The following is a 23,525-nucleotide window of genomic DNA, read 5'->3' as shown; positions in this document are numbered from 1 at the left end:
AAGTTAGTGATTCACAAGTCAGGCGCAGTCACGGGCCGGTTCCCGGGGTCCCGGCCCGGCGGTGCCTGGCCGCCGTGGCGCGCCCGACCCCGCTGAAGGAGCAGACAGGTCCGTGCCCCGCCGGGCTGCCGCCGTGTGTGTCTGCAATAGGGCTCCGCCGCAGCCGCTTCTCCCGGAACTCCAGGCGCAGACGCTGTTTCCGGGGGCCGCCATTGCGGGCCGGTCGGTGCGGGCCCACGCGGACCGTGCGGCGGGACAGGTAGGTGGTGGCGGCGGCCCGTGGGGAGCAGCCCCACGGGGTGGCCCAGTCCCCCTCCTCAGAGGGCGTGGGGCCGGCCCGCGGCGTGCCCGGCAGCTCCCTGCCGCCGGTGGCGTTGGAAATCGGCTTTCCCTGGAGTAAAGTAGCGGCCCTCCCCCTGCGCTGGCCCGCACCGCCGGGAGCAGGCTGCCGGCCTGCCCGGAGACCCGCGTCCTGCCGGCACGGAGCCCGGCCTGGGCCGAGCCCCGTGGTCGTAGTGGCCCCGGCCAGGGCACAGGGCCTGGGGTCAGCCAGGAGTGCCCCTTTACGCTGGGTGGGCTGCGGCGCTTTTCATGAGCGGCCAGGCAGGATATAAATTAGCTCTTCTTTCAGATGGTTAAGTAATGTTTAGATGGTCCTGCTGTTCTTTCACAGGTATGCTGTATACGTATGCTGTATGTGCTAACTGCGTTTTCTTCCTAGGTCAGCTGTGCGCAGTATCACACAGAAACAACATCTACATCGTATTGATTGTAAACAATTGTTGAAAGAGCAGGATGGAGGAAAAAGAGAAGAAGAAGCATCGCGCAAAGCATAGTGGGCCAAAGGCAGAGAAGAAAAGGAAACGTTATCTCAATGACCTAGGAATAGGAGATGAGGAGAATGCGCGGAAGAGAAACCCCAAAGCCTTTACTGTCCAGTCTGCTGTGCGGATGGCCAGAACGTTCCATAGGTAAGAAGTGGGAACTGGTTACAGAGTGTGCAAGGTCGGCTGGATGGATAGGTGTTGGCTGGGGTTTCTTTGTTACTTTGTGTAGAAATATACATAGTGTAACTTTCACTGGTGTGCTTCCATAGCTTTCATCATTCATCAGGTTGTGTTGTAGTTTATGTGTGTGTCAGCAGTATGTTATGTGGTACAGCTGTGTTAGTCCTAATGGAAAAAAATGTGCATAGCTCCTCAGACTTGGTGGGAGTTCTACATACATATTAGTATCTGGGCTCTTGGTGAACTTTTGTGTCCGAGTTTTTGCAAGTACCAAAGACTTTCAAAGAATAAATGTGACTGTTTTTTAAGTTCTTGTATTTATTTATTACAAATTTCTTTTCAGAACTCAGGATTTGAAGACTAAAAAACATCACATTCCTGTGGTTGACCGTACTCCTTTGGAGCCACCTCCTGTGGTGGTGGTTGTAGTCGGCCCTCCCAAGGTTGGGAAGAGTACCTTAATAAAATGTCTCATTAAGAACTTCACAAGACAAAAACTGGTTGAAATCCGGGGTCCTGTTACAATTGTTTCAGGTGAGAACAAAGATGTGAAAAATGGAAATGCTTATTTTGCACTCCTTATTTGTCTTGCTTTTAGAGCTAGGGCACGTTCATGTTCTCATAATTTTTGGTAATTTTTAAAAAATCATTTGTATGTGTTATCAGACATACTTACTAACAGTAAAAGAACAGTGAGATCTATGCTTTTGGGGGACTTGTCCCTCTGAACTTGTTTTCCACCCTGCTGGGATCCCAATTCTGGGGTTTTTCTTAATCTTTCTGGCTTTTTTTCCAGTTTCCATCCCCCAAACTTTTCCCAAGTTTTCCTTTTCCACTGGGTTCTGTTTTCCCTTTTGAACTGTTCTTCTCTGGCTTCATCCTAACCTCTACACGCATTTCCCATTCTTTCAGGTTCCCTGTCCTATAATCCCGTCTTTGTGTCCCTTTCTTTCTTAAGCCAAGAATTAATTTGCCTAGCCATTTCCAGTTATGTTTCTCCACTTCACCCCCTGGTCAGTTCCTTTTCCTTTTTGTTAAGTTTTCAGTCCCAGTTTCCACTTGTCTCAGTCTGTTCCTTTCATACTTTTCCCTGTATATTACCGGGGGGATCACTGAGGTTCTAACGGGGAGCACAGCCCACAGCAGCTCAAGGAACCAATTTGTAAGGGAAATCTTGCTTGGATGCAGACAACTATATGTTTGGTGCAGGTAGACTCTTCAGAGACTTGAATAAATCTCCTTTTTTCAAGGAATAATTGACAAATGTGGGAAAGAAAAAATGGAAAGGAAAATTCATGTGTTAAATTGGATTTCTTAATTGGTCTCCTGGGACTCAAGGGCTGAATTTTGCAATTGATAACCTAAAGAAAAAAACCATGATCCCTGTTGTCTATAGTTGTTTAAAGTTGTTATTCCTGTTGTCTAAAGTTCAGTTAGGTAACTCAAGTTAGTCAAGCCAAGTTAACAGTGGGTACTTTTTTCTTATTTGGACGCATGTTATGAAATTTTTTGCTATGTAAATCTACTCTTTTTTTTTAAAGGCTAGAACAGAGTGTATTTTCCCTGATAATATCAAAAGAACAAAAATATGTGGTAAAATAAAATCCACAGTACTAACTGTGCTATTAGCTTTGTTTTTGGAAAAGACCGCACAACTCCTTTGAAAACATGCACTCAACCTGATAATTTTAAACTAAAAAGTTAAAATTTAGAAGAATTATAGATGTTTGAAAACAGGCACTTCTACAGTGGTGCATGTTGGACGATCTATATGCTAGACAAGAATTTGAGTCCCAGACACTGTTTAGGAACTTCAGGAATGTGACCTGAAAAGAAGACAGTGAACTAATTAGTTTCTTCCCTCTGTTTCAGTTTTTGATTCTTAATTCCATTTTCAGGTAAAAAACGCAGGCTAACTATTATTGAATGTGGATGTGACATTAACACAATGATTGACCTGGCTAAAGTTGCTGATTTGGTAAGTTAACAATGGCACATGCTTTCTACGACAACTTATATTGAAAATACTACTTTTGACTGGACTGCACCAGTGTCTGATTTCTCTACCCATTGCTATCGAAGGCAAAACTGTCTTTGGTTTCAGAGAGAATAGGACTAAGCTCAGCAATAAACCTAATATCCTAGAACAACCCCTAGGACTTTCCTTATCCTGGGAGTGGGGGGGAAATAAAGTGTGTGTGTGGTGGTGGGGAGGATGTGGAAGAAGGGAAATGCAACTGAACTTCATTGCAAATGCAACTGGTAAACTTTCAGTGGAAGATCTTACAACAAGCCAAGGTGATAAAGTGACTTTTCATTAAGGAATTTGGTCAAACTGTGGAAAATCTGAAGATGGTTTTTAGTCAAGAATTTTTCAACTAATCTATAGAGTAGAAATATGTATTAGTTTAATAGTTGGTGTTATTTCATGCACTCTGATGTCTCCATCTTTGAAGATCACTGTGTAGTAATACGATTGATTTCCCTGGAGTGTGGTCACCACTGTAATTTACTTGTAAATTTTGGTTCAGTGATCTTGGGGACCCAGTGCATGATCCATTTGTCTATTTAGAATTTTACTTTATATGTTGATTTGGAGTATGTTATTCATAGCTGATTAGGGTTTGGATCCTTATCTAAATACTAACTATCTAAATATCTAAATACATGCGTGCACTAATCCCGGTATCATTCTACTTGCATGTTTTCTACTTGAGGAAGGGAGATGTATTAAAAAATACAAACATTTTCTGTTAGTAGATGTGACGGGTGTTTGAGATTCTGCATGTGCATGGTGATGCTGAGACTCTATTTAGTTTTATCGTTAGGAGGCTGAGATTACATAATCGTTTGCAGATCTCTGTCATTGGTTCCCATGCGCTTTAAGTTCTTAATTGCTGAGGCCCTAATATGACTTTGCTTCCATTTTCATGTGACTGTTGGGTGCTGTTTTCCTGTGTCAGTGCGTTTTAGTGATGCGTAACAGTAATTGCAATGTGTGAAGTAAGTTTGTCTCATTTTGCCAAAAGGCTTGGCCTTAGAGGCGTTAGTGCATCCAAGACACAGATATAAAAATGTTACTAATTTTCTCAGACATTCCTGCAAATATTGGAAGATATGCAAAATTGAGTATTTTAAATTCACCAAGTAAACACCTGTTCAGACCTTACTATGATACTGTATGTTATTGCATTCATAGAGCAGCCTTATTCTTCTATAGTTTTCTTGGAGACAACAAGCAAATCAAGTCTATACAAAGGCGATTTGATTGACAGGAAGAAGAAATTTGATTTCCTAAGCCCCACTAACTTCTAAAGCAGCTAAGTTCCATACTTTAATTAAAAAGCCAAAGCTGTTTTTCAGGTTATATGAAAATAAAGAACAAAACTTTTTGCAAGGTTTTGGTTCCCAAGAAGCTTATGACTTTAAAGGTGTGGTCTTTGAAATTAGCTCATGTGCGCACCGTGGTATTGTTATAGTGAAATGCTGATGATCTGTTTTCAGGTTCTAATGCTTATTGATGCCAGCTTTGGATTCGAGATGGAAACATTTGAATTCCTGAACATTTGTCAGGTACATGGCTTTCCCAAAATTATGGGAGTTCTTACCCACCTGGATACATTCAAGAACAACAAACAATTAAAGAAGACTAAAAAGAAGTTAAAGCACAGATTCTGGACTGAAGTGTATCCGGTATGACATTCAACATTCATTTTTTCCATGTATTTCACATTATGGAAGCTAAATTAAAAGTGGGGCAATACTTAAGTATTTATTATGTTCTTACATCTTTTAAATAATAGTATAAATGGGCAATGCTAATGTTGTATCAGATTATGTAGTCTTTCTTCTATTTGCTAGAATACTCGTGTAATTATTCCCTATCCCAGTGTGACTAGCTACTAAACATGGGATACTAGTAAAACGGTCTGTTACACAGGAGCTGTGCAAGGAGGATCTGCTTGTAGGTCTGAGGGACAAATTAACCTTTGTACGAGGTTTTCTGGATGTGAATTGTTTCCCCCTAAGGTTTAGGGGGCAGTTTTCACGTTGAAGTAAACTAATTAAAGTTTGATCTTTTGGAACCAATTGTAACCTGCAATTTCTGATTATGATTTACAAATTAGAATTGCGTTACCTTTTTTTTTTTTTTGGTAGGTATTAAATTGATGATTAATGTTTTTATGTCTTTTTAATGTGTTTAGGGTGCTAAGCTGTTTTATCTGTCTGGGATGGTTCACGGAGAATATCAAAAGCAGGAAATTCACAATTTGGGGCGTTTTATCTCAGTTATGAAATTCCGACCTCTCACTTGGCAAACATCTCACCCATATGTTCTCGCAGACAGGTGTGTGCTTTTCTCTCTGTTCTTCGATCTCAGCATAGAAAGCACCTTGCTGTTTAAAAAAACTATAATAATAAAGCCAGTCAGCTCTATGTGTGAAAGGGTATTTAGCGTTATCTAGATGGCTTTGGGGAAATGAAAGCATACTCTTCAGGTTTGTGCCAATAACTTTAGCCGTTCAGTTTTCACTTGCAATGGATCATGTAGATAGGCCTTTGGTATATTGTAAATACTTTTGAAACACAGAAAAAAAAATTCCTGCTTGTTGATGATTATATTGAATTTCTGTGGAAAAGAAACAGCATTCCAGCAATTTAACAACAACTGGTGAATTAGTCCTGTGAGTTCCCTGGAACATAGCTCTGCTCCATCTCCACATATAGCATATTTGATTCACAGTCTCTTTGGAACGTGAAAGTAATCTTGACGGTGTTTCTGCCTACCTGAGAAATTACCTCATCTTTCATATTTTATTGCCGGAATGCTTACAGTTGTGACTAAACTCCCACAAGAATCCAAGGTGCCTAGAACAAGTCTCTTTCAAAGCTCTAATTCTTTAGGAAAAAAGGTCAGAGAAGTAGATAAGTGTCATGCAACGTCCTGCAAAAAGCACAAAGGAAAGAGAGGGCAAATGAGAAAAAAAATATTCTGTAGTCTTTCAGTAACATTGTTTTAGGTTGCTATAACTGTTACAATTATTTTAATTGTTGGGTCAGTTTTAAGCTGATCTGCAGCCAGAACGTGTGTCCCATCCTCCTCCTTGGCTGTGTGTTTGTGTTGCCTCCCTTGTGCAGTGTAGAAAGGAGCTCTGGAAGGAGTTTCCCCTCCATCTGCCTGAAAACAGCCAATCCTTCCCTGTTCCCTTTTCTGTGGTAGTTTTTGTGTTACCCACTGCCATTATTAGGGAAAAGAAGGTATTGTGTGGCTGCAGAGAATGCATCATTCAGCTGTCTTAGGGTGATGATTCTGTTTTCCCTCTAATGACAAAATTGATTTGAGGAGGGTTGTGTGTGGAAAGCATATAAACAGTAATTAAAATGTGCTAAGAAAGCAGTACATGTTTAGTGAAATGTCAGTAAGTCTTTTGGAAATATATTGTTGAATATGATTATACAAGTTTTAAAATAAAATTTTAAAATATTTTTGAAAGATCTTTTTTCCTTTTTTCTTATGCTCATTCTATTTTGATTATTAGAGTCTGCAGAGCACGCAGTGGCAGCAGTGATGCTGCAATTCTCTTTTCTTAAATTACCTTTTCTCAAAAGTTACTACTAGGACTGCTGGATATTCTAACTTAGGTTTTTTTTGAATGTTGGTTAGAATGGAAGAGTTGACAAACCCGGAAGATGTTCGAATCAATCCCAAATGCGACAGGAAGATATCACTTTATGGATACGTGAGAGGAGCACACCTGAAAAACAAAAGTCAAATTCATATGCCAGGTAATTTATCAGATTCTTAAAACTGTTTTTATACTGATCTAGGAATAACAACATAGCTCTTGCTATTTTTATTGTGGAATGATTTGTATCTTTATACTGTACATTGTAAAATAGATTTTCACCTTTCTAAATACATGTTATGTTTTTGGAAATTATATTTCATAGTACACGTTTTTGTAAAAATAAATCATTGTAAATAGTTCTGCTTTTAATTGTGCAGTTCTGTTGCAGAGTTAAACACGATATTGGCAGTGTCTGAAGTTTTTCAAAGATGTTTTGCTTTAAAAGGTGCTTTAAGTGTAAAGCATACCAGCCCTAATAGTGAAAAGTAAATTTGGCTTATATAAAATTTGCCATATTCATTGAATAAATTTAATATTTTAAGTGAATGATTTAAAAGCTTAAATTAATTATTATTTTAATAATAAATTTACAGACCTACTCAGAAAAGTGAGTTACTAGTTTTCTCATTTAAAAACAAGCAAACAAACCCAAAGCTTTGCAGTACTCTGGTGAACTTACGTATGCTTCTCTAAGTAAGGCAGAAGAATTGGATGTTCGATACAGGGCTCACTGTTGTTGAATCAGTGAATGCTACAATGTTTTGTTTTGTTTTTTTAATCTCTTCATGGTGAATTGTACAAATTTCAGAATCAAAACTTTGTGAAAACGTTATTGCTTCCCTTTTCTGTCACCCCAGGTGTAGGAGACTTTACTGTGAGTGATGTGAGTTTCCTACCAGACCCCTGTGCTCTACCTGAACAGCAGAAGAAGCGTTCTTTAAATGAGAAAGAGAAACTAGTCTATGCCCCTCTTTCAGGAGTTGGGGGCATTGTATATGATAAAGATGCTGTTTATATTGACCTTGGTGGAAGCCATGCTCATGAAAAGGAAGAGGTAAGGGAATGCTGTTGGTGATTTGAATCCTCTTGCAAAACGTAGTTTTTATCCTTAGAGTCAAAATAAGTGTTTAAAAATAAGCTTGTTAAAAATATCCCTCCTCTGAAATCACTAGAGGATAAAAAGAAATTACCCGCTATGGATATATAAGGATTGACTATTTTAATTCTCTGTGTAAAATATTGAGCAAAACATTTGAAGGATCAGTTAATAATAAGTACCTAAAGTTAGTTTCATAAACTTTCCAAACATTGACCTAAGATGTATAAAACCTCCTGGTACTGGGAAATTAACACTCTTATTTTGCAGGGCAGGGTGATTGTGGGAGAACACTTACAGGATTTGACTGGTCAAAGGGAGAGGTCAAGAACATTTGTATACAAACAGGTTAAATTCACCTGTTTTCCCCTGTATTGTGCTAAATGTTAAATATGTTTGGGTCTATGATATTTGTATTTGCTGATATTTACTGTAGTGGTTGCATAGTGAAGGAGGCCCTCTTCACTTTTTATGGGGGTAATATCATATGCATTCTTGAAATGTGAAGAGGGGAAAGGAGATTTTGGTATTCTGAGAAAATCATTATTTAAAATGCTTAGGAATTTTTTCTTGCATATGCATATTTCTACTGTTTTAGCCAGATTAATGACTCTGTTAGCTGTTCATTAGACATTTGTTTATTCATTTTAATGGAAAAGTTAAAAATGTTGGTTTTACAGGAGGAAGTGAGACCAAATCACGAACTAGTTCAGAGCCTCATCTCCACACATTCAGCCATTGATGTTAAGATGGCATCAAGCAAGGTCTCTCTCTTCATGGACTCCAGACCCTTAGGTTCAGAAGATGTAGGACAAGAGTAAGTTTTGAATGCTGAGCAGTGTTGGAGCATGAATGAATCTCTAATTTCAGGCTCTAATTTAGGAAAAATTCTCAATAGAGCACAGTTTGTAGAATGGCTTATTGCCCAATTCTTCCTCTTCTGAGACTGCTTATATGCCATGTGTGTATTTTGAGATAGAAATAATTGATATTAGAAAAGTTTTGCAAGCAGTATAGTCGTGCCTTCCAGGAATTCCTTGCTGATATAGCCCTAAGTAACATATTCCTGTTTCTCTTCAGAGTTTTGTAGAGTGGCAGTCATAATCTTCAGTAAAATTAATTTTATAACTTATTTTTTATTCCATAGAAAAAGAAGTAGTTTTTTGGAATTATTTATGGCTATAACATAGGGTGTGTTCTTGAATTAAGAGGCATTCCATACTTAAAGAACTCCATTGCCTTTTTAATGTTCTCCATAACCTCGCTCTGTTTTAAAAAAAAAAATCATTAGAAAAATATTTTTAAATATTAACATGAAGATTCATTTTCATTAACATTTCCTTGTACTTTACCATCTTACCCCAAATGTGATCTTTGGGAAAACAGGTTTGTGATGCCAAAAGAAGAGAGACATATTGATTTGAAGACTGGAAGAGTACGTCGGAAGGCATTATTTGAAGAAGAGAAAGAAAATGATGATATGGTAAGTGATGAGGAAGACGACCAAGAAGAAGAAGCAGCAATGTCTGAGAATGAAAGTGATGGCGATGATGAAGATGATACTGAGGGAGAAAGTGACACAGAGCTATTAGGGGAAGAGATGGCTCTTGGGAGAGCCAAACGTCTGAAAACAGAAGTGGCTAAAGAAGAAGCTGTGAATGAACTGCCAGCATTTGCAGACAGTGATGACGATCTTGAGGTGAGTACTGAAGGAGAAGAAGGAAAATCTGCCCCTGAAGAGAACGAGATGGAGGAAGATGATGGTGAGGAGGAGGATGAACAAAGGTCTTACGAAAATGAAAGCTCAGATAGTGAATTTGAGGCTGCAAGCAAGAGAGCATCTGAATCTAAGCAGTATGAAATAAATAGTGAAGATACAGAAATGAGATCACAAATCTCAGATCACAGTCGGAAAAGAAAAGCAGTGCTCACTACAGATTCGGGAAACTGCACAGCAGAAGAGGCATCAGAATCTGAGGTTGAAAACTCTTCCCTTGATGAGGGCAATGATGAAGAAGGATCACATGATGAATTAGAAGTTGAAGAGTCAAATAGAAAGGGATTTCGGCACACTCAAGCTAAGAAAGCTGATAGTATTAGACAGACTAAACTTAAAGCTATAGAAGCTGAGGATGATGATGTGGAGAATCTACTGAGAGAGGAAGAGGAGTATGAAGAAAAAATAGATTTTTCTGCTGACACAACAGGTAGACTATAAACGTTAAAAATTTTTACTGTCCATTTTTAATTGGGTTCATTGTTAAAGTATATTATAATTAATAAATACTATGTAATGCTGCCCCTCCTATATATATAGAGCGAGTTGTTAAATGGCAATCGTCAAGTTAGGAAACCTGGGATTATCTTTTATTAAGCCTTTGATTTGCAATATAGTATGCAGGTCTTGGCTTTCCTTCCTCTAAAATGGAGGTGATTTGTTTTATAAAATTCATTGATTCTACATACATTTCTCTTTTAATCTTTATGGCTATGTGTGTAAAACAAATTATGATGCTCTATCAGATTTAGAAAGAAGAAAACATTCTTGGGGGAATGTTTCTAAAATGTATTAACTTTTTACTGAGACTTGGAACAGGCTGCCCAGAGAAGTTGTGGAGTCTCCATCCTTGGAGATACTCAAAAGCCGTCTGGACATGGTGCTGGGCTACCTGCTGTAGGTGACCCTGCTTGAGCAGTGGGGCTGGACAAAATGACCACCAGAAGTCCCTTCCAACCTCAACCATTCTGCGAGTCTGTGAGGAAGATACGTATCATCATGAAAATAATAAAATCTGTTACTATTGCTAATAATATCTTAAAATTTTGTCCTAAAATTAGGACTCATCAGAAAAAAAATCAGTGATACAATTTGTTAGCCATGGTTTATGTTTCTGTGTATGTATGAAGAAAAGAAACTGTGGGCTGTGCCTACACTTCTTAACGCCTGTCGTGGTCATGTCCTTATTTAAATTATTTGTGTAGCTCCCAATTCTTGTTCTTTTTTGGAGGTAGAATACAAATTTTTTTCCCTTTTCAGGTGCACTTAAGTGGAAAGAGGACCTTACACAGAAGGCAGCTCAGGCCTTTCTGAGACAGCAACGTTCAACCCCCAATCTTCGTAAACTCATATATGGAACAGGTAGAAATCTGTTTGGAAACTTGTACTGACTTAATATATGGTAGCTTTTTAGCTGTTACCAAGTTTGCAAGTCTGAATCTTTGAGCACTGTCTTTTGGTGGGAGGCTTGAGGAGAGTTAATTGACTTTTTCAATTGCTGATACTAATTTTCACTAATAATTGTAATAAAGTCAGTTTTTACTTTTCCAATAAAAAGCATTTTGAGCTCATTTTCTAGACTATTCGATTATTACTCATGTTTTCTGGTACAACTATTTCCCCCCAAACATTTAAATATCTGGTAGATATTATGCAAATCCATTGTGGTCATTGATGTATTTCATAGAGGGATGTCGTTTGTTGGTTGTTTTCAGGAATTTCTGTCTCACAGTGACTGAGAGTGGAATATTCTCTTAGACATGACTTTGTATTATCATGTCTGTAATAAGGGTGTTTGTCAAGGAAAAATAAAAGCTAGCTGGCTTGAAAGGAAGAGAAAGTTGCTGTTAATGTAACTTTTCCAGTAGTTGTCTGAGTGTACAAACCTGATCATGTAGAACCTCTGTAGAACACAATGAGAATTTGGCTTTTGTAAACCTTCCACCAGTGCAGGAGCAGGAAGATTTGCTGACAGATTCTCAAGTGCGGTATTCTTGATTTACAGACTAGCTTAATGTCATTTCTATTCACAGATTGTTTTGGTATTGTTTCCACTTACGATATTGAATGAACATCTTGTCGTTACTTATTGGGTAGTATTTTTTCAGATTATTCCAGTTATGCAAGTAGAACCAGATTTCAGGTTGTTCAAAGAAATTTGAACTATGTGGAATTTGGGAAAGGAATTACATATTTTCCTGTATGACTGAAGTGTATAGTATCTCCCTGGTTGCTGCTCACCTCATTTTGTCCTTGTGAAGGTATTAATTTAACTCTTACACTGGATCAGTGTACCTTTTTCTTCAGTCTTTTATATTTAAAACTATTTTTAGTTCGCATCTTTTTTTCCTCAAACTACTGCAGGTATTGTGAAACATAAGGCAGAAGAGAGGTTGTTAATGAACGTAGTCCATGTACTGTGGGGGAAATAATCACAGCTTGTACGTTTCATTTAGCTGTCGAGGATGAGGACCATGAGAGTGAGGATGCAGGTGATGAACTTGGAGGTTTGTTTCGTGTCAGCCGTCCAGACAAGGCATCCAAGCAGAAGGCTAATGCTCTCGACTGCTCCAAATTTCTGATAGAAAAGCCGCAAGACTGGGATTTAGAAGAGGTAATACCATTGGATAATTGCTTCTGCATATCCTGTACTGGTTATGTCCTGGCTGTGTCTCATAAAGTATTACTGAGTTGTTACTGAAACAGACCTGTGGGAGCTATGGCTGGAGTGTCATATCTTCTGCTACTTGCTGTCGTTAGAGGTATTTACTAGCTAACACATTCCAAGGTCTGTTCTTAACAGGAATGGAAAGTTAGAATAAGTCAATTTAAAGCTTGGCTTTCTTGACCATTTGGTGGATCATAGTTCGCTATTTATTTACCGAAAAGTAAAAAGCAGTGAAGATATGATGTAGTGTAAGACCTTGGTAGTGTAAAGATCTTTGGGCAAGAGTTGAGCTGGCTTCACATTCCTGCTTTTGCTGAGGCATTGTGTAGTTTTGGTAATGATGTCTTGATGTGGAGCTGTGTGTGAGAATATCATATTATCTCTGAGGTGGTATCTCTGATGGAGGAGTGGGGAACATAGTGGAGAGTGTTTCTGTTGATTACAAGCTGTAACTGTACCTACTTCGCAGGTTATGAGCAGTATTCGAGACTGCTTTGTTACCGGAAAGTGGGAAGATGATAAAGATGCAGCAAAGTTGTTGGAGGAAGATGGTATGTGTAAGAATTCTAAAAATGATTAATGTATACAGGATTTTTAAGAAAAGTATGGCTTTGTAGTTAACATATGTAGAATGTTTTGCATTATATATTCGCAAATTTTTTCATACTATTACATAAAGTATTACACAGGTACTAATATAATTAAACTCACATTGCTGTAAGTCTCTGTACAAGCAGTAAACAAGTAGCACATTCTGAAAATCTACTCTCTGAAAAATAGGGTTTAAATTTGAATTAGGAAATGGAGTCCTTAGTCAACACTTGGCCATGCTAACTATGGTTATGTATCTGAGTTTAGCTATTCATCCTCTATGTATGGTTTATTCTTTTGGATAGTCTCGGTGAAAATAAGCAGAAATTCTTTTTTAATGGGAAGGCAAAGTGGTCATTCACATTTGGCTGAGAAGCGAGATCTGTCTTCAGATGTTTTGGAGCTGTTGTTTTTGTTTGGTTGGTTGTTTTTTATTGTTTAGGAAATATTTAGACATTTTCAATAATATGGCTGTATCTTATATGCAAAATGATTGTGGTTTGACAGGCTTTTATAAGCATTTGTTTTTAACTTAAAAATTGTCTGCTATATTTCAATTTTTAATTTTTTTTTTTAAATTAAAGATAGAATTTTGACTCCTCTGCTGGTGTCTTGTGTCATTCGAATGCTAACTAACATGCTGTATGGTCCTTTGGAATGATCTAAACTTTATTTACATTTTTGAAATCAAAGTTAAAGGTATTGAAAGGCAAAAGGAGGAGTCACTGGAATTCAGCTGAGAATTTTCAGCTGAAACTATAGAGAGGGCAGAACAGACTTATAAAACTGTTGATGGGAAGAAAAAATATTTGGGCTGAAACTAATCTACAAAGCAGTACTGAGAAGTACACTACTGAAAATATGAGAAATTGTATGTAACAATACAACAGAATGGTTAACTGCAATATAAGAGCATGGTTAACTGTCAGATATCTGCTTATTGTTGCAGAAGAACTGTATGGAGATTTTGAAGATCTTGAAACTGGTGTTGTGCACAAAGGAAAGCCTGCTGCTGAAGGAGATGAGGTCTGACCTGTATTTTCATATTCTGTAGCAATGTGCATGTATATGAGTTTCTGATCAAGTGATAGGCGTCCTATGCAATAAATTCAGTTTTCATGAATCAATAGGAAAGAAATCAGTGGGAACAAGGAAGAAAAGGTCTATGTGTTACGGACTTCAGAACGTATAAATATCTAGAAGGGCATGTTTTTAGTCTCAAACTGAATTGTTGTTTAAAGTTAATTATGTCGGAGAAGTCACCTCACTTATTTAACAGTAGGTGTCAGGCTTAATCAAGAGCTGGAGGATCTGGAGGTATGAGAGAAGTATTTAAAAACCAAAGGTAATCATAACTGTTTGTACTATGTCATTTCATCTGATGCAGAAGATTATAGAGCTCTGTTTTAACACAACAAATCGTGGAAACTGACACAGGTTCCTAGTCATTCCTTGTATCTGCATAAAAGAGGCTGGTAGAAGCAATTTTATGCTGTGACTTGGATATCTTCCAAGAACAGAGCTGTAGTTGTCTGTGACAATACAGATTGAAAAATCAATTTTTTTTCAGACTGAGCAGCTTGATGGCTTTGCATTTCATTATAAAATTGAGGGTAACGGCATCATTTTGGCAGTTTTCAAATGGACTATGAACCAACTTCCTCCTCTCTGGCCTCTGGAGTGCTGCCTTCCAGCGCAGTATTACTCAATGCTATCAACAATTACCTTTTTTTTTTCCTCTTTTATTATGTGTGTTTATTTTAGCTGTAGAATAACAGATAGGTCAGTTCTAGGGTCTGTTTCTTGACATAAAAATAAACGTTAAGTCAAGAAGTTTTCTCAGTGAAAAAGGATATGATTAGATCATGAAATGTTTTGGTCATTGCTGAAGTTACATCTTGTATGAATGACTTAATAATTTTTGTCTAAAACTGAAGTATTTTTGAAGTGTCTAATAATTTGCATTATGACAAAATGTTACTTAATAATATATATTAAGCTGTTAATCAGAATGGGTTGTTTTCAATGAACCGTTTTACATGTTTGATACCTTACTGTTGACTAGTCTGGAAGTGAAGAGGAGGAAGATGGAAAAATGTCCAAACCAGAACCTGAGGAGGAGGAAAAGAAAAAGGAGCGCATGGACAAGAAACGGAAACTGAAAGAAATGTTTGATGCAGAGTATGATGAAGGGGATGCCACGTACTTTGATGATCTTAAAGAAGAAATGCATAAACAAGCACAGGTACAAGCTGTTAACTTGGCAATTTATCTGGCTACATGTCTTCAAAAATACCCCACAGAGTTTGCCCAAAGGTGTTTTCCTGGAGACACACATGACATTCAGGAGCTACTTCAGAAAGTACACACAAAGAAATAGATGCTTGCAATTATTTTATGGTTGAACTTTTTGATTCCATTAGCTGGAAAGAAAAACACACAAACAAGCCAAATAACTGAAAGCTTAATTTAAATTGACTTAAGTAGTTAACCATATTCTAAATGACTGAATAAGTCAGGATGTGTCATCTAAACTAGTATCTACTTAAAAGTTTTTTAACAGTTACCCATTTGTCCTGTAGTGGTGGAACTAGCATGACAGGTCTCAAAAAAACCCAAAACATGAGAGAGAAGGTTCCCCTCCAGGAAGAGGAGGGGGCGGGGAAAAGGAAAAAAAAAAAAAAAAAAAAAAGGCATCCTTTTATGTGTAGGAAGGTGAAAAATCTTTCTCATACTAATTTGTGTCAAAAATTTTCCTGGTATTATTTTTAGTGTGATTTTTGCAATGTTACTAATGGATAAGTAACTTCTGTGTGGCAGTCTTTTTCATCAAACTGTCAGGTTATTTTGAGGAAAAAATTGATGACCGTTGCTCTGTACGTGTGGTAGGAGTCTTCAGGGTAACTGTATGCAGAATTGGAGGTGTTGATTTTGTTCCAGGCCTTGGTTTTTTAGATAAAATCTTGTAAGCTCAAAAGTAGTTTCTTTCTTTGGCTGACTTGAAAGAACATTGCCTTACATTCCTAATAACTTCACTGTCTTCTCTTCTGACAGAATCTTGCCCTAAATAGTCATCAAATTAATCGTTACCTTCTTGCCTTAGCCTCTGTCATAAGTAAGCTCTGGTATGCTGATGTACTGACCAAGAGCACTTAAAGCGTAAAGAACGACATTCCAGTAAAAGAACACAAGACAATTTACAACTGTTTCATTTGAGGTCTGTTACAGAAATACCTATCAGCAATACTTCTACTACAGGGTGGAAGGGCAAGGATCTCAAACTGGGGATGTGTAAAGGCTTCTAAAAAAATAAACTTGGACTAGAAGATTGTGCCATATCTCAATACCTTGAGAAATGAAATTAATAATTAGTTTGCTTAAACATGGCGTCTTTTAGGTAGCTGAACATCAGGAGCTAGAACAGGAGGGTGAGGCTTCTGTTATTCACAAGGATATGTTCTTAAATATTTACACTATGTACATTCATATGGTACAGAAGAGCTTTAAAAGACTCTTTTGATGATACACAGTGTGAGGATGCACAGGAATATTATTAAGCTGCTGAGTAAGATAGGAGCCCAGCCTCCTCGTAAAGTGACACCTTAAAAATCAGGACGTTAACTTTAAAAGGTACTTGGGCTCCTAAATCAAAAACGTACTTGTGACAGTCGTATCTTTAAAATCCAAAGTCACTATTATGAAAGGTATATCAGAAGTCACTCAGTCATTTGCTTCTCTTGGGTACTGTCTTTCAAGTAGACTAACAGGCCCACTTGGGATTTCAAATTGAAAGGAATTCATGGTGGCAGAGATCTTGCTCTGAATAGAAAGTCAGAAAACCTATCAGATCTTTTCCAAAAGATTTATATAAATGTTAGCATGTTTTAAATAGAACTGGCACCTCATGAACAAGTTGTTAATTCTTGGATTTTGTAAAACACATGGTGACTTTCTCTTTGTCATATAGCTTAATCGAGCGGAATTTGAAGATCAAGATGATGAGACCAGAGTGCAGTATGAGGGCTTCCGGCCTGGGATGTATGTTCGAATAGAGATTGAGAATGTCCCATGTGAATTCGTCCTGAATTTTGACCCTCATTATCCTATTATCCTGGGTGGTTTAGGCAACAGTGAAGGAAATGTTGGATATGTACAGGTATGTAGCCAAAGCTGTGAGTGCACTTTATATCAGTACAGGTATGTTTCAGAGTTATTATTTATTTTCTGTGTATTAACGATACAGTAAACACAGAGAGAAACCTTTGTCTCTGTCTCTTGAACAGGGGATTTACTTTTGACACAAATAACTCTACAGTAGCAGACACTGGATTTTTACAGGCTTAACTGGATAACTGGAAGAAGTTGTTATTGTTGTTTTAATGTTCATTTGCAGAAATGTCTCGGGACTAAGGTCTGATACTGTGATTGCTAAATTGCAAACATAAATTGTACTCTGAGGTTCATGGTCTTATGGACAAGTGGCTATAGAAAAGTTATTAGCACATATATATGTATTTTTTAATATAATACTTGCTCGTATGCATACAAACATGACTTCAAAGTGAGGGAAATACTGATTAGCTTTACCTTTCCAGTCAACCTAGTGTTAATAAGAATGTTTGAAGATAGAAAGCTTACTTAATCAAAAATTCTAGTGTAGGTGGAAGTTGCTTTCAATCATTCCTGAAAATCAAGGCTTGAATTTCAGAATTAATGTTATTATCCTGTAATAGCATTGTTCATCTTCTCTTCTAATTAGTTGCGCCTGAAGAAGCACCGATGGTATAAGAAGATACTTAAGACACGTGATCCTTTAATCCTGTCATTAGGGTGGAGGCGATTTCAGACTATCCCCATGTTCTACATTGAAGATCACAATGGGCGTCATAGGCTTCTGAAGTACACACCACAACATATGCATTGTGGAGCAACTTTCTGGGGTGAGGGCATTCTAGAGTTACTATCCTGTATCACTTAATCATTATAAAATTCTCAAGCTTTACAGGATGTATCAGGGAGTACAGTCAGTAGCTTTTGGAATGAGAAGTCTTTAAAAAGTTGTGTTCCCTGTGGAATATAAAATAACACTGAATAATATGGGAAAATAGGCAATTGCCTATGATTTGTGAATTATTTGAATGATTTGTGAATTATTTGGCTTTTAATCAAATTCTGAGCATTCTGCTAGATTGTATCGTATCAGAGAGGAACCTGATTTGTTGGCTGTGTGCAGAGACACACTTGCACGCATTATGGGCCCAGCCCTGCAAATGCTTCCATACATGAGTAACTTCTTGTTAACCATGCCTTTAACTTTTGTGGTGCTATATATGTGAGTAATGGGTTGCATGCTTTAAACTTTTATTTAGTTTTATTCATTGAGAATATTTGGCACGTATTTCTAAGCTTTCTGACTTTAAATAGAGGCTAGATGTTGTGTAGTAAAGCTTTTCATAATTTTTTAAATTTAATTTTCTTGTAGGGCCCATCACCCCTCAGGGGACAGGATTTTTGGCAGTTCAGTCTGTCAGTGGCACAACGGTAGGTTTGTTATCACAAAATGTTGATTACTGCTTTCCTGGGGTCTTTGGATAAAATACATAGATTTGGGGAAGGAGGTTTACATACGGCAAAGGAGTAATGTTGTAGGAACTGAGAAAGCAGGTGGACTCAAGCTTTTGAAAGGTGTATTGTGATGAGATAGGAAACTGGATGGAGGCTTTTTTTTTAACATTTTTCATCTGCTACACTGAAAATGACAAATATTGCGTTATTATTTTCTGTGGAAGGATTTCTACCTACTTGATTTTCAGGTACTAAGTATTTAGATAACTTTTAAAACCTTTTTACAGGATGAGATACTGATGTTCCTGTTGAAAAAGTTTGCCCTTAATGTGATTTCTCTGCGTCTTGTTAGAATGTTTATTGGTATCTGAATTAATTTAAATACTGTTAAAACAGTATTTATCAAATATGATCTTTGTTGCATATGTATTACCCAAAGGTAGATTTATGTTTTCATACAGTGTATAACAAAAGCTTTGCATGGCATTGTAATGAGCACGACAGTAATTGGAGTGGTGATTATTATCTCCTTCCTAAAATAACACCTTGTTTAAGTCCTACTGCACAGTCATCATTACATGTATTTAAAAGGCTATTTTCGTCATGTGTCCCTAGCATAATATCGTGATTTACAGCAGTGCAGAAAGCACTTCTCCTTTGAGACTTTCTGTCTGAGTAAGATTCTGTTTCATAAAGAGAATGCAGTGAGGTAGATAACAAGGACTCTTAGATTGCTTTCAAGGTAATTAGAATGGCAGTTCTGAAAATTTCATTAGTGAATGGTAGGAATGTTATGTCAGCCACACCTCAACTAGTCTGTACGAAGTCAATTTGCATTTGTCATGCTGCTGTACTCTTGTAAAGGTGTTAAATTCTGAACTGAAATTCTAAAAAGCAGTGAAATTCTATCAGTGAAATGGTTTCTTTACTGTTTGGTAAATACACATTCAGCAGTGTCTTTCATCTCTGTATATTTCAGCCTGATTTCCGGATTGCTGCGACAGGAGTTGTGCTTGATTTAGATAAATCCATAACTATTGTAAAGAAATTAAAGCTAACCGGTTTTCCATTCAAAATTTTTAAGAACACTTCTTTTATTAAGGTAGGTGTGTAGGTATGTATACTGTAAACCCACATGTACTGATGTTAGGAACGAATGCAACTTGGTACTCCATCTGTCTTTTCTGAGGCAGAAGTTCCCTGTAATTGTTGTGTAGTGTTCTGGATCTCAGTAGTGGCTTGGGGTTTTTTTGAGCTCTCTTCAGTGCGGTCTTGAAAGGTATTGATCATTAGCCAATGAATATGAATTGTTGTAACCAGACAAAAATTCTGCAACAGTCTCCTGGCTCACATTCAATGTGATTTCCCGCTCTTCCCCCCCCACCCCCTTTCTCAAACCCACTGATTAGTCTCCCACAGTGGCAGACACCTGTGGAGAATGTGAACCTGTCCCTGGTGTCATTCAGGCAGCTTGATCCCATGGAATTTCAGCTCTGGAATCAAAGATGACTTCTAGCAGTGCTTAGGACTTCACAGTTACAGTTACAAAAGTGTTTTGGGCAGGAAGTGTTGCAGAAGTGAATTTTCATTGACCTTTCAGCTGTCCTTAGTTGGGCTTTCAGGCTCAGGAAGAGGTTAGGTTATTCTGCATTTGGTGCAGTAAGCAACTAAGCACTGATCCCAACAGTGAAGCACTCGAGTGTTTGCACTAAGCATACACAGAATTTTTCCTGACTTCCTTGACATTTATGAAAGCAGCACAAACCTTGGAGAGCTATATTGTATTAGAGTCTCAGAGCTAGCAACTTAAGGCAGCTTACTTGCTTTTAAAGTATGCTGTGTTCCAGCAAATGACTTTAAAAGAAAACTGGACAGATTCTCTTAAATATGTTCTGGTTTAGAATTTTAAATGTATATATTTAATGCTAAGAAGCCTTGCCTGTTGTGTATGACTCTAAGTAGATTACTTCTAGTAGCTTAACTTAAAGTCAGCTCAGTAGGTTTTTGGTATGATCAGTACTCTTAGTATAAAGACAATGTTATGTTCTTCCTGTTTCTTTGCAAGATATGCTTGTGGGAATTAATGTTTTTTGTGGCCTACATAGGTCACAGAGAGAGACTTAGCATCTTGAATGATGGTGGGTAATTTACACTTTCAGGGCATGTTTAACTCTCAGTTGGAAGTGGCTAAATTTGAAGGTGCAGCGATTCGTACTGTGAGTGGTATCCGAGGACAGATCAAAAAGGCCCTCCGAACTCCAGTAGGTGCCTTCAGAGCAACATTTGAAGACAAGTTGCTGATGAGTGGTAAGTTGCACTTTGTGTAAGTTATCTCACAATTTTCGTCCTGCTTCACAGATTGAAAAGCTGTGTCTCAGAATCTCTGGAATCTGATAATTGAGATGTGAATTCAAAGAGCATGAAATACCTGGTGAGATGCAGAATGAAATTTAAAAAAAGTACATTTTATGTTGGATTTCTTTCAGTTATACTCAGAAGTCATATAGTATGCAGATGAAAAGGTTTGTCCTGGAGATCTTTTTCTCTGAGTGTTTTGAAGTGTTTTACACAGCATGGTATACTTTTCTCCTTGAATGTGAAGATGAATTGTATTTAGTGGTACAAGTGCTAGAAGGACATTTTTTCTGAGAAATCCAAAGAGTGGCATTGTAACTCTAGTTAACTTTTTTCCTAACCTTTTGGGGAAATTATGCAGGGGATAGGGGTAAGTGATCCTGTGTTTGCTGAGCTTCGCTGTCATGTTGAGAACATGAGTTTATGCTTATTTAGGTTTATACGGCCTCTGTTTTCCTAAACCCATCGCAATTATGGGTAGTGCAAAATAAAATCAAGTTATTTCTTTTATGAAAATAGGCAGAGGAAAAGCAAATTGTTTTTGTCAGTAATAGTAGAGGCACAGATACATATATGAACTGGGTTGCTAGTTCTTTAATTGAATATGAATAATGAATAGAGTGGTATTCAGCTGGCTGCTTTTCAGGAATATGTACTGTTTATGACTTTTTGGGGTTTTGCAGAATCCGTGTGTACAAAAACATTGCTTTTGCCTAATGTTGCAGAGATTAGGTATTTACATGAAACACAATACTAGCATGTGGTCTAGATGTTAGTTGTCTATTCTATTCAGGCAATCTTTGCTTAGAGTGGGGATGTGATGAACTGTGTTGTTACAGAGCCAAGTAACATTTCCTTTTCTTTCAGATATTGTCTTTGTGAGGACTTGGTATCCTGTTTCTATCCCAACATTTTATAACCCCGTAACATCCTTGCTGAAGCCAGCAGGTGAGAAAGATAGTTGGAGTGGAATGAAAACAACAGGCCAGCTGAGGCATGAGCGAGGCATCAGACTGAAACAAAACAACGATTCTCTCTATAAGGTATATTTGATATGTCTTTTTTTTTTTTTTTTTTTTAAACCAGTCATCACAGTCAAATTTGCACTCTGCCTCAGACCTGTGCAGACTGAGAGTAGGGTAAAGTGTGCATTCATACGTATGCATGCGTGACTTTATATTTTTATCCACAAGGCACAGCCTTTCCTGGCATAAGATGGGAGTAAAGCAGTGGAAAGCAGATTGTTATGGGTCAATGAGAGTTTATCAAGTAATCTGCAGGGGAGAGGTCTTCTCCAAAAGCTTACTGAGACTTCTGTCATAGTAAAATAGGGGTAAACATACCATTCACAGTTCGGTGCAAGGATGTCGGAGAACGTTTTTTGAGTGTTTGATGGGGTTTTTTGTGGTTTTTTGTTTGTGGTGTTTTGGGGGTTTTTTCCCCTGAAAGATGGAAAATAACAGCTTTTTAAGATCATGACTCTTCATATACGTTCTATATCAATTCTTTCAGCCTATTGTGAGGGAGAAGAGGCATTTCAATAAGCTCCACATTCCTAAAGCACTGCAGAAGGCACTGCCTTTTAAGAACAAGCCTAAGAATCTTGAGAAGAAAGGCAAGACTCCAAAAGACCAGTGGAGACCAGCTGTTATCAGGGAGCCTCATGAAAAGAAGGTAATTATCACTTATTCTGAAACAAGGAATCTCGAAGGGCAAATGTGTTGCCTAGACCTTTTCTAACTATTGTTTTGGCACTTGAGTCTGCTGCAAGTGCTAAAGACATATATGCTCCTAGTGAAAAATAATCACCTGCAATTTATTTTGTTCCTGTTTGGCATGCGATACATATATGGAACTGTCTCTGAGTGGATGGTGTCTATTATTTAAACTAGTAGGTCACCTGAAGCCTAAATAGGACTTGCAAGGTATTTCAGTTGGATGTAGTGCTCTCACATTATGGGTGACTTAAATTGGCAGCTGCGGTCTTTTATTTGACTTGTCATTGCTATGCATTGTTAACAAAGACAGGACTTAAAGCAAATACTCTGCTTCAAAAATTGAGAATTATAGAGTACTTGCAAAGTAGATCCAAACTTCGGTTTAAGTGTTCTGTAGTAGCAATTAGCCTTTTAAATAGTATCTAACCAAAAATCAGAGTTCGCAAAAATTAAGCCTTTGATTAACTTCCCAAAAAGATAAATGATTAAACCATTTTAGAAATTGGGTAACAGGTGCAGAAATAATTAGGAACTTGCCTTGAATCTCTGATTCATTATATGACTCTTTGCTGAGGTTATACTGTTTCTTACTCACCAAAACTGAACTGTTTGTGTATTGATTCTCTATTTTCTGTTTTAGATATCAGCGCTACTCAGTGCTTTGAGTACAGTGAATAATTACAAGATAAAGAAAGCCAAAGTAAAACATCGGGAGCAGCTTAAAGAATATCTCAAAGTTAAGCAGAAGGAGGATGAACAGAAATTCAGGAGACAAAAGGAGGCTAAGAAAAAAATCTATCGCATACTGGGACAAAGGGAGAAAAAGAGGCAGAAGTCAAGCTTGAAAGGATCTAGCAAGGGAGAGAAGAATATGTAAAAAACTTAATCAGATTTTTAGGCCAAATGAGGAAATAGGGTAGCTGTGCAATTTTCTGTTGAAGAGACAAAAAGGCTTTGGACTACACTAGATGTGCTTTCAAGAGAAGAAAAAAATGCAAATATGACTTTACTCAAGCTCTTGAATACATTTGGCAATGTATATAAATAAGATGTAGAAGTATGGATTGTGGTTTTTCTACATGATATTCTGGAAGACTTTGTATTTCAGTATATTTCTA

General features: G+C 37.6%; 1 protein-coding gene across 1 annotated transcript; it reads left to right on the top strand.

The window, feature by feature from the left end:
• Window positions 1-248: 248 nt before the first annotated feature.
• Window positions 249-23,525, top strand: BMS1 (BMS1 ribosome biogenesis factor). The gene is made up of 23 exons (XM_059821047.1): window positions 249-259; window positions 722-971; window positions 1,351-1,541; window positions 2,906-2,985; window positions 4,512-4,700; window positions 5,213-5,355; window positions 6,673-6,794; window positions 7,495-7,691; window positions 8,414-8,550; window positions 9,120-9,940; window positions 10,771-10,872; window positions 11,967-12,124; window positions 12,648-12,729; window positions 13,719-13,795; window positions 14,835-15,014; window positions 16,737-16,925; window positions 17,529-17,709; window positions 18,252-18,310; window positions 19,314-19,436; window positions 20,494-20,641; window positions 21,557-21,732; window positions 22,202-22,363; window positions 23,048-23,525. Exons 2-23 carry the CDS (start codon window positions 796-798, stop codon window positions 23,282-23,284), a joined length of 3,930 nt encoding a protein of 1,309 aa, XP_059677030.1. The 5' UTR covers window positions 249-259; window positions 722-795; the 3' UTR covers window positions 23,285-23,525.

This window comes from Gavia stellata, chromosome 9 (assembly GCF_030936135.1).
Source record: "Gavia stellata isolate bGavSte3 chromosome 9, bGavSte3.hap2, whole genome shotgun sequence".
Lineage (NCBI taxonomy): Eukaryota > Metazoa > Chordata > Aves > Gaviiformes > Gaviidae > Gavia > Gavia stellata.
This window is presented reverse-complemented; position numbering and strand designations above follow the sequence as displayed.

Coding starts and splice junctions, on each gene's coding strand:
- BMS1 (XM_059821047.1), top strand. CDS start 796: ATGGAGGAAAAAGAGAAGAAGAAGCATCGCGCAAAGCATAGTGGGCCA. Junction 2,986..4,511: donor TGGCTAAAGTTGCTGATTTG/GTAAGTTAACAA, acceptor ATCTGTTTTCAG/GTTCTAATGCTTATTGATGC. Junction 5,356..6,672: donor CCATATGTTCTCGCAGACAG/GTGTGTGCTTTT, acceptor AATGTTGGTTAG/AATGGAAGAGTTGACAAACC.